Genomic DNA, 11,230 nt, shown 5'->3' on the forward strand with positions numbered 1-11,230 from the left:
AAAGATCCCAATTGATATTTTTGTCGATGAGGTTGTTCTTCTTAATAACCAAAATCTAGATGTATTATTGTATTATTAAGTTTTTTATATAAAAAAAATTGTGAGTTGAGTTTAAGGAATTTATCAGATCATGTTTTAAGACTTCGTTTATAGATATTGTTTAAGATTCTTACATCAGCTGGAGAGAAATTCTCGTGAGACAGTCTAATTCTTATTAATTAGGAGGATTGTGTTTATATTGTATTATTTAGTTTCAATTAATTTTGAATATTCTAAATATCTGAATATGCTTCTGTAATTCGAAAAAATAAAAAGGGGCAATATCGGAAGTACGAAATTTTCAACGTGGAAAAAGTGAAAAGCATTCGATGCTACTGCTAGAAACCCCGTTTTTTTGTGGAAAAAAAGCATTTTGCAACTGCTCGCAGCTTAACGCTGCAATTTCTTTCCAAGGTATCACTATTTTTCTCACTTCCTTTTCTCTTATTTCACTCACTGATTGTTTCCCGAGAAAATGGGTTTTCTTTTTTCGTTTTCGTTTTCGTTTTCGTGGAATAGACGATGAAGTCTTATCGCTTTTAATTTGTGAATTTTTTAATTTGGTTATGAAATTCACCAGACTCATGGTTTCGGACTTGTGGTTATAAATGGAATTGGCGTTGTTGGATGTACTCAAACGGTTGTTATCTGTTTTGTTCATCGCCTAATATGGATTTCAAGTTTTCGTGTTTTGCATTTCTTACTGTGTTATGAAATTGCTTTGTGTTTATTTATGGTTGTATTTTTGTGTTTCTGAGTTAAATTTAGTTTTATGTTATGTAGATTTGCTTTGAAGGGACTTGCTACTTATGTATTATCCCCAAGGTTTAGGGTTTGACTGTCAAATAGTAACTTTCAACTGCTGATGTTATGGTAGTGAAATCTGTTAAACTGAAAGGTTTTCAACTTTGTTTCCCATACTTAGAAACATATGCTAGATATAATGTTTTGGATTTGCAATTTAATTGCAGTAAATGATGATAATCTTGAGTTTCTGGTATTGAAGATAATATTGAGTTTCTGGTTTGTATGGAGTTAATAGAATTTTATACTTGTAATATGAAATATGAATGCTACAGTAAGACCATAAAAGTCATTGGAAGTTGGGAACAAGGATACAGTATTACTTGTCTGTAGCAGGACTTTTTTCAGTGGATTTCTCAACTCTCATTTTTTAATGTTGTAATCAATCAATCTTATTACCTTTGCTTCTTCATCAAATTCTTAGTTTACAATTATTTCTCTCAATTTATTATATTGCTTTGGCATTCTTTAACTAGTCTAGGATGGTGTTTCTGCTTAGATTTTTCATTTTTCTATATTTCTCTATTTGTGTTCTTGAAGCTCAATAACTTACTGCATAAACCTCTAATGTTTTTCCAGTTGATCGAGCGACTTCAGGATTGCCTTGCATACTTTTGGTGTTTGAAGAGCTAATCTGTCTACCAAAATGAAGTAATACAAGCAAAATATCTTATTTTTATTTGTGACAAGAAAATTCTTAATCTGACTGAAATTGAATGGTCCTTCTTATTTCATATTGTATATTATAGTGAGATAAAGTGAGGAATCTCTTCACCTGGGATAATGTAACCATGAGACTTCTAAAAGGGTAGTTGTACTTTCTAACAAGTTGAAAAATTTCATTATTTATTGGTGAATATGGGCTCTTGGAAACAGATAACTTGTGTTTCAAAAACTGCATATTATTAAAACAAAGTTAAAGACTCAAGGTTCCTTTACTTTTGTGCTTTCTAGTTTATTTTTGTTTGATACAAGAAGCCTGGATATATATTTTTGTTTGCTTTGTGAAGCCTGGATATATTTGAGGCAAGAAATCATAAATGAAATTTAAGAAGGTTAGACTATATAATATTTGAGAGATGGTTGGAGTAGCGCCTATTGTAGAGAAGATGGTGGAAAATAGACTTAGGTGGTTTGGGCATGTAGAGAGAAGACCGGTAGACTCTGTAGTGAGGAGAGTAGACCAGATGGAGAGAAGACAAACAATTCGAGGCAGAGGAAGACCCAAAAAGACTATAAGAGAGGTTATCAAAAAGGATCTCGAAATTAATGGTTTGGATAGAAGTATGGTACTTGATAGAACATTATGGCGGAAGTTGATCCATGTAGCCGACCCCACCTAGTGGGATAAGGCGTTGTTGTTGTTGTTGTTGTTGTTGTTGTAGACTATATAATATTTGGTTGTAGCATGTTTTTTGTGGGTACTTGTCCTTTTCCTAGGGTTGGTCAATATTAGGGAGATGATCTTTATGCTACCTTAATTGGCATGGGGAATTTATTTCTGAAGTTGGAGACTGCAACTCTTGTGGTTCAATATTATATAGACTTTGTGTGTGTGTGTTTGTTTTTTGTTAGAACACAGCCTAACAGATGTTTAGCCCAATGCAATTTTTTTTCCTTTCATGTTTTCTTCTTTGTAATGCATGCAATGACTTCCCTATACGTAACCAAAGCCTATATATGTTAAGTTAGCTAGAGGTTGTGTAATAGCTCAAATTCTTTCTTGGTCTTGAATTTGAGCACAAATAGAATGTGAAAGGTGAGGATAAAAATAATGTTTTGTTGATTGTAAAACTTGACTGATATGCTGTTTGGAAGATGCATAATTAATCAGGGTTGCTCCAATGCTCCCCAGGTTTTAGAGTTGTTAAGGAGTCACTTTGGGTATTAGAGGTTTGCAATAGGGTTGTTATCAGTGGTTCCTATGATGTCCTAAGTCTATTTTTGGTGCAAACTATTTTCAAAGATAGAAGATAAAAGATGCTTTTTCGGAATAGTGTCTCAAGAGTTTGAAGTTTGGATGATAAATGATCATGCATTTTGATGTTTGGTATGATTGTGACAGTACCACCAATAAATAAGTAATATAGGAGGAGGAATAATAGGTTGGACAACAGGGAAACTATGGGCATTATTCGATGTAACAGAATATTAACTAAGGTTTGGTAACTAACTGAAGGAGAAGTTGTATTGAAAAGAGGGCAAAACCAAGAGAGGGGGGTAGTTTGTATTTTAGGAATTCATTAGTGGGGAGAGCTTTAGGTACTTGGAAGGTTACTATCTTGAGAATTTTATCCTGTTGGGTCTCTGTTCAGTATCACTTTGATGCTATATCAAATGAAATTTCTGCAATAAAGGTGTGCTATTGCGTTGCAAAATTAAGGAAGAAAAAGGGGCTGGCATTTGTATGTTCAATTTGTTTTTTAATGTCTTAGAAATCTTCTGGATCAGACTTGAAAGTTTAATTAAACATTGCATTGCTTGTTGAGAAATGTGTGCTTATTGATTGAAAAATGAAAATGTTTAATGGAATATTGGTACTTCCAATCTCTCTAATGGTGCAATATATATCTGAGAAGTATTCCAATGATCTTTTTATTTTTATACTGTTCTACTTTCAAGCTCATCATATTACCCATTCTTAATGTAATGAATCTTGCTTTTGGTATTGCATTGTAGGGGACGTGTAAGGTGGGATGAGGCTAATATTGGAGAAATTGAGGCAAACAAACCTGTGAGGCAGAAAATTACTGAGCCTAAGACTCCATATCATCCTATGATTGATGATGACAGTATGTAAAGCTCACTTAAACTTTTTGTTTCTATTTAATTAAGTCTGCATGTATGGGTATATGACTATAAATACAAATAATCTTCTGATTTTATTTTAAGAGCTATTTACTATTAACTATAATATATTGCTTTTATTCTTCTTGTACTGGGTATTTAAAGGTATTCTGTATTTTTAAAATGTTTCATTTCATAGGCAAGTTCAAACATTTAAGCTGAACCTGGGCCTCTGCATGGTTTGGGTTGTAAACTTGTAAATCTAAAACATATATACTAAGCTAACTCTGTTGACAAAGTATGTGGAGATGCTCATTTTGAGGTTCTATTCTCAGGCTTGCTCTTTTGCTGTAGTTTAAAAAGACATTGTATGTGTGTGCAGCAATCTTCTGAAAATCAGCATGTATTACCTAATTTTTCTAGGTTCTCTATCTCCTGTACGAGGAAGTTTTGATGCATGTATTGATAATGAAAATCGTGCTGAAGCAATATGGAGTGCTCTGAATGATGTAGCCTCCAGTAGCAGAAGAGGCACTGGACAATCTGGTGGTTGGACATCATCTGAGGATGAGCCAGAAGCAATGGAGCAAGATGATGATGGTACTGTACTATTATTTGACATTCATTTGCTGTTTTTCACATAGATCATGTCATTTATTGTTTTCTTTTATGATTGTTACCCTTAATGAATGCTTGTGCTTCTCCTTTATGAGAATTGGTTTTAATTATTGATTTCTTATCGAAATAATTGAAATCTTTGAATAATTATATAAATATTGCCTTAATTTGCATATTTTAACATGTAAGGATTATAAGATGAAGTCAGGTTGTTTACTTTTGCTTTGATATTTATTATGTCATTCTTGTGTAGATAATAACGGAATCAGGGATTCTGACAGACCTAGTAATATAGAGCTATAAATGAATTTGGTTGACGTTGCTCATGTTTTCTGTTTATGTTGTTTTAGCTTCATAATCAAGAATAGAAAGTCGCTTGTTACTGCTTGAAATTTTCTAATTTTTCTAAACTAGGAATAATATGGAATGAACATAATATTTGTAGAAAATGGGTGAGCTAATATATCCTTTGGTCCTGGAAAGTGACAACTGGTGTTGCTTTGGTCTCTGAAAGTGTTTGTCTATATAAATTGTTCTCTAAAAGTGAACCTTCTAACATGTTCACACTATCCAGTTATTAACCTGCTAACAATTTTACCTCCTAAAGTACTAATTTTATGTATCACAACTTTCAGGAACCAAAGCTATACAAGTTGTCACTTTCAAGGATCATATTGTATATTAACTGTAAATGGATTAACTGTATATTGTTAGGGAAGACAACTTTAGAAATGCTTGCATATGATGAGTTAGTTCTGTCTTTTTGATAATTAATGAGACAGCAGTAATTATCTCTTCTTGGATTTGAAAGGGCTTTTTTCCATTGGTGGTGACCAATAGCTAATTGATTTATATAGCTTAGAATGTTCTGCCAAATCTTGATTAGTACTTGTGTTGTGTCGGCCTGGGCTAAATATCAGACTTGGAGGAGATATAAGGTTGGTTGCGTTGGTTAAAAAAGAAGGAAAGGAGGAAAAGGTCGTGGGTTCGATCTCTCCTGATAGCAAAAAACTAACCAACTAATAATTAACATTATTCAATAAAAAAAAAATCAGACTTAGAGACTGCTTACTGTTTCAAATTTCAGTAAATTGTGTGATAATGAGTTGGGATCTATTTGATAGGGAAAAGGAAAAGGTATTGGAATCTTGTCATATCTTTCTCTCATGGAGGGAAGTTATTCCATTTAGATGAGCATGTAACATTTTTTGCCATTTTTCTCACGAGTAATTTAGCAAGTATATTTGCTGTTGTATTAATGGATTGCCTATTCTTTAACTAACCTAACCCAAAATAATGTTAGATTCTGAAACAGATAGGAACTTGAGTTTTAAAGAGCACAGAAAGGCCCACTATGATGAATTTCTTAAAGTCAAAGAGCTGCAAGAGACGGGTTCTCTTGAGGATGAAAGTGACGAGGATCATAATTCTCAACCCAGTAAGGCGGAGAAATGTGAGTCGTCTTCACTGAGTCATAGTGTAAAAGAGATGGTCATTGAGGGTAAGAAGTCTTCAACGCCTCCAGCTAATGGTTCTTAGACAGTGATCAACAAATAAAATCCACTGTCTTTTCATTAGTTTCATTTTGTGTATTGAAGAAAACTAAATGATTCACTGTATTGTATCATTTGTATGTAAATAGTTTCTTTCTTCATCATGCTTATTATGATCCGTTCACACTTTGGTTGTATTCTGGCAAATTGGTTTATGTTCGGCATCTTCGAGGAGTTTGCTTGTGGCTTTTATAAGTAATTAAGGTTGGATGCTTAAAGGGAGCAAATATATCCCAAACTGGAACTATATTTCATTTCTTATTTCCTTGTGATTTGTGTGGGAGTACTATGCCCCAGTTTCTAATCCTGTCCGATTCAGATGAATCTCTTGCCGCCACTGAGAACCCAATTACTATGCATACAGAAAAATATTGTTTTAACTTTATTTAAAATACATCATTATTTTTTAACTGAGTTATTATAATTAAATTATATATAAAGATGTGAGTTTCCTAATCCTTGACGCAATCACTAAATTAATCCTGGAACCGAAGAGTGCATGCGCGCTTTGAAAAACAAGAAACCCTTCACTCTACCACTACGTTGCTCTTTTTTTTTTTTTTTTTTTTTTGTGCATGTTTCTTGAGTGCGTGTTGGATTTCTTCCCATTGATCTTGGTTCTAATTGCATCTTTTCTTCCTGCACCCAAAATATTTCAGGAAAATCAAAAATACCATTATGTATAGTTTATACAGATTGTTAAAAAATATTTTATGAAATAATTTAAAATTAATGATCCATGTAGGTCTCAAATTTATTAAAAAATTTATTATGTAAACTTATATGTGTATTATATATATAATATAAATTTTAATGTTATATAGAACGATATTAATTATTTTTTAACATAATTGATTTATTAATTCAATTGATTAGAATGTCATACAAATAATGTGAAAGTTAGACCTGCATGGGACATTAATTTTAAATTATTTCATAAAATATAATTTTAACAATCCGTAAGACTCATACGGATTGATAGGATATTTTCGGTTTTCTCAAAATATGCTTGTTGCAGGAAGAAATAGGGTAGGTGCAGGAAGAAAATCCCTTGCATGCATGTTCAAACTCTTCTTTAAGGTTGGACTTCGTGCGTGTTGGACTTCTTCCAATTGATCTTGGTTCTAATTGCATCCCGTGTTCAAACTCTTCTTTAAGGTTGGAATTCTTCCAATTGGTTCTAATTGCATCCCGTGTTCAAACTCTTCTTTAAGGTTGGATTTCTTCCAATTGATCTTGGTTCTAATTGCATCCCGTGTTCAAACTCTTCTTTAAGGTTGGACTTTGTGCATGCTGGACTTCTTCCAATTGGTCTTGGTTCTAATTGCATCCCATGTTCAAACTCTTCTTTAAGGTTGGACTTTTTCCATATTGATCTGTTTGCATGCCACCTTAGGTGTATGATATGAAATAACCATATGAATATGATTTTTTTTCCAACTTATTTGGGTCTATTTGTTTCAGTTTATTTTTTAAAAAATATTTTTTAATAAAATAAATAGTTTTTTCTTCTTTTTTTTTTATGTGTTTGACTAATTTGTTTTTCTTCAAAAAAAATATTTTTTACTCTTTTGGTGAAATAAATTCTATCATCTTCTTAAACAAGCACTTTTTATTTTTATTTTTTTATTTTAAATAAATTGACTCAAAATTCCATTTTGTGATTTTTAGTCTTTTCTAAATAAATCTTGTACTTGTATCCTTTAAATTCATTATCAATCGTTGGCCATTAGTTATCAATTTTTAGTTTTTTTAGAGAAGTTATCATTTTTTGGTTGTTAAATATTAGTTGTAGGATATTGGTTATCAATAACCAACTTTATAAGTAGTTGTTAGCTTAATGCTTAAATATATTTTTAGAAATATCTCACTTTTTGCCCTTAGTTTTTACTAATATATCATTTTTTATGCTTTACTTCTTGCAAATATATTACTTTTATTTTAGTCCATGTAATTATAAATATGTCACATTTTTTATTTATAGTCCCTACAAAATAAATATGTCATTTATTTATTTTAGTTTCTACAAATAAGAATGTATCACTCTTTTCTATTGTAGTCCCTATAAACATGGTTATCAAACTCTCAAGTTAACTCGCTAACTCTTACGAGTCTACGAGTCCACTTGTCCTCTGCGAGTTGACTCTTGAGTAAACTCTTTTCTTAGTAGACTTTGGACAAACCTTATAAACTCTAAGTAAATTCGATAGACTCTCGAGTTTATCACCAAGTTAACGAGTTAGCAAGTTAAAAAAATTAGACCAAAATGTAAGTCATTTTTATTGTTTTTTGTCTGTTTAACATTCAACATACCTTCATTTAGTGTGTTATTCTCAAATACAAAATTCTCACATTTAATGATATCAAACCCTTGTTCTCTAATAACATCAAACCCTCGATGAGAATGATCTATCATTACTATAACGTCTCCATGTTATTATCTAGTAGTGATGTATTATTACTAGACTTGGTTATTTAAATATTATGAACTTTATGATTTACTGTTTTGTTTTATTATATTGTTGAAATGTTTAATTAATATGTTATTTAGAAATATTTTGTTATTATTTTTGTATGAAGTAGACTCTTATGAGTCTACGAGTTGAGTCTATAGAACTCTCACGGGTCTGCGTAAACTCTCGAGTTTGATAACCTTGCCTATAAATATGTTTTTTTAGTCCCTATAGCATCAACAATTCAATACAGGTATATTTAATGGAAAAAGTAACAATAATAGGAGCCAATTTTTATTTTAAATAAGGATCAAAACTAAAACACATTTATTTTATAGTGACTAAAAATATTTTATATATTAAGGAAGTATTGGATTGAGATTTTAAAAGACTATTAAAAAAGTTGTGATTTTTAAAAGACTATGTAGAAATGTTATAATTTATCAAACCTTTTAAAAACACTTTTATGATTTATTAAGATTTTGTAATTTATATTTTAATGAATTTATATCATAAGAATTTTAAAGATTTAAAATGATTTTATAAATTTATAAGATCTGTATGATCTTTTAAAAACATTCAAAATTATAGTAAGAATATAATAAGATTAGATAAAGAAAAGTAAAACTAACACAATTTTTTCAATCTTCTAATAGCTAATTGACTCTACCTTCGTGTTTTTCTATATTATACTAGTAATCATGCATTAGTATCTTTTCGTTGTTGCTCTTGGATTTGAATAATAGGTTCAAAATTATAGTCATTATTATCTTATGAAAGATGAAGATGAGTCTATTAAAGGTTTGCTTGGAAATTTATCACAACATTTGTTGTAAAGTTATGAAGTGTTCCATACGAAGATGTTATATCGCCTTCAAATGAAGATAAAAGATAGAAGGAATGATATGTGATGAAATAAAGAAAAGTCTAACAAAATCTCAAGGTTATGAGTAAGATAGTTCAATAAGTGTGATATTTATTATTGTTTTGAAACTTGGATTAGATCAGTTCGACTGAGAATCAATCACATGTTCAGTCCAACACTTTCTAAAAATCGGTGCATCCTTAAATCGATTTAAAATTGCTGGATTGATTGAAAATCGATAAAAACCCCAAAACCAGATGGGTTAACCAATTTCCTTTAAAACTATTTTTTTTTATAATTTTTTTAAAATGACATCGTTTTGATTATAAAAAAAAACTCATAACACTTTGAAGTAAATTTTTTTTATTATTATCAATTTATGTATATTATATTATTTTTTTTCAATATTATTGAAATATCATATTAAAATATTAAAAAATATATTTTATTAAAACTAGTTTGACCTCGATTGAATCATTGATCCTCAATTCAGAGGACATTAATGCTTATACATTTTACTAAAAAGTCATATAAAGTCCATTAAAATCATAATAAAAAATCTATCAAAATTTATATTTTTTAAATAACAAAAGATATTTTATTATAAGTTGAAAAAAATATTCCTTTAAATATCATTGAATTTCATTGTTTTCCTTGAAAAATTTTAATAATGTTAATTAAGTATCATAAGATTTTTTTTTTTATAAAAAAAGGGAAATGCTTTTTATTAGAAACAATTTTTCGTCTAAAATGCACGAATGTTGTGGCAACGTGCCCCCTCTTAACGTTGTGTTTCAATTGTAAACGAAGCCCGCATTTTCGTTTCTGTTTCAACTTTCGATTGCAGAGGACCCGTTAAATAAACTTCTTCAAGACCTTCAATTCCCTTCCTTGCTCGATTCCTTTCAAGCCACTCATGTGTGCTTGCTCCACCAACCTAATCGTCATACAAAATGAAATTCATAGACTGGAAAGGGGTATAATACGCTCAATCAATTGTGATGGTTGTCAGGTCTTGATTGGTAATAGAGTCATTATTGTGGCATTTCACCGAATGTCTCATGGACGGGTAACAAGGGTCTGTGTTCGTGTAAATTGGGGGAGTGTGGTTAGCCAATGCCCAATTATTTCAGTTCGAATAAACAACCATAGTCTCAATTACATGTGTTGTTGAACAAGTTTAACCTACACGCAGTAATGGGTTATCAATTTGGGAGAAAGGATATAGAGGTTACTGCGATTAGCAAAACAATAGCAGCAGAGATGATAAAATTGATGAGCTGTGGATGTGGTGAAGGTGTCGGCGTGTCGCAACGTAGTGATGAGAACCAGAGAATACAAGCCCGTGGGAGTTCTAATTTTGTTGTCACTTTTATTTTTATTTTTTAATTAAATTAAAATAAACAAAAAATACAAACCCATGCGTGAAAAATAATGGTTAACGTCTCCTTCGTGCATTTCATGCCAAAAAAATTTCGTAAGAAATAACGATGCTGGATTTTTTTTTAAATCATAATCCAATAGGCTCCTTATTTACTCTACTTATGTGACATTGATAGATAACATTGCTTGATTTTGTATCATTTGCCAATGTTATTAAAATTTTATTGATCACTAATTTGGTTGAGATTCCAAAAATAAACTAATGGATGATTAATTGAACATTATAAATAAGTATACAGATTGATAGATTTTATAATAAGAATATAAATATCAATAAATTATTAATTCGAGTGAAATTAAATTAAATTTAATACTTATTAAATAAGGTCTCAAATTTAAATTTTATAAATAAAAAAATTAATTAGAAAAAAGATTTTATTAAAATAATTGATTAAATTTTTCGATAAATATTAATCCTTGTCAAAGATAATATATACGTATGAATGTCATAATTTTAATTTACTAGCTCCTTTTGTTTTATATTAAGATCCAAAATACAAGTCTTTTATAAAAGACTTCATTTTAAATCTTAATATAAAATATTTTTTAATGTGTTTAGATTAAATTTAATTTTCCCATAAGAATTAGTTCCAGTTTTACATTGAAAGTAAAAAAAACAAATAAATGCTTCTACTTTTAATCTTTTTTACCATAATTTTAGATGAAAA

The 11,230-nt window shown here is 30.2% G+C and overlaps 1 protein-coding gene across 4 annotated transcripts; it reads left to right on the forward strand.

The window, feature by feature from the left end:
• Nucleotides 1–329: 329 nt before the first annotated feature.
• Nucleotides 330–6,075, forward strand: LOC114368081 (protein phosphatase inhibitor 2-like). 4 transcript variants are annotated; one of them, XM_028325434.1, is made up of 5 exons: nucleotides 330–453; nucleotides 1,423–1,494; nucleotides 3,523–3,635; nucleotides 4,054–4,230; nucleotides 5,552–6,075. In XM_028325434.1, exons 2-5 carry the CDS (start codon nucleotides 1,490–1,492, stop codon nucleotides 5,785–5,787), a joined length of 531 nt encoding a protein of 176 aa, XP_028181235.1. In that variant the 5' UTR covers nucleotides 330–453; nucleotides 1,423–1,489; the 3' UTR covers nucleotides 5,788–6,075. The 4 variants fall into 4 exon arrangements, with proteins under 4 accessions (XP_028181235.1, XP_028181237.1, XP_028181238.1 ...); XM_028325436.1 differs by having other exon boundaries at nucleotides 5,564–6,075; XM_028325435.1 differs by lacking the exon at nucleotides 330–453 and adding an exon at nucleotides 520–679.
• Nucleotides 6,076–11,230: the final 5,155 nt, after the last annotated feature.

The sequence above is a fragment of the Glycine soja genome, chromosome 9 (genome assembly GCF_004193775.1).
Source record: "Glycine soja cultivar W05 chromosome 9, ASM419377v2, whole genome shotgun sequence".
Lineage (NCBI taxonomy): Eukaryota > Viridiplantae > Streptophyta > Magnoliopsida > Fabales > Fabaceae > Glycine > Glycine soja.

Coding starts and splice junctions, on each gene's coding strand:
- LOC114368081 (XM_028325434.1), top strand. Junction 3,636..4,053: donor TCCTATGATTGATGATGACA/GTATGTAAAGCT, acceptor TAATTTTTCTAG/GTTCTCTATCTCCTGTACGA. Junction 4,231..5,551: donor AATGGAGCAAGATGATGATG/GTACTGTACTAT, acceptor AAATAATGTTAG/ATTCTGAAACAGATAGGAAC.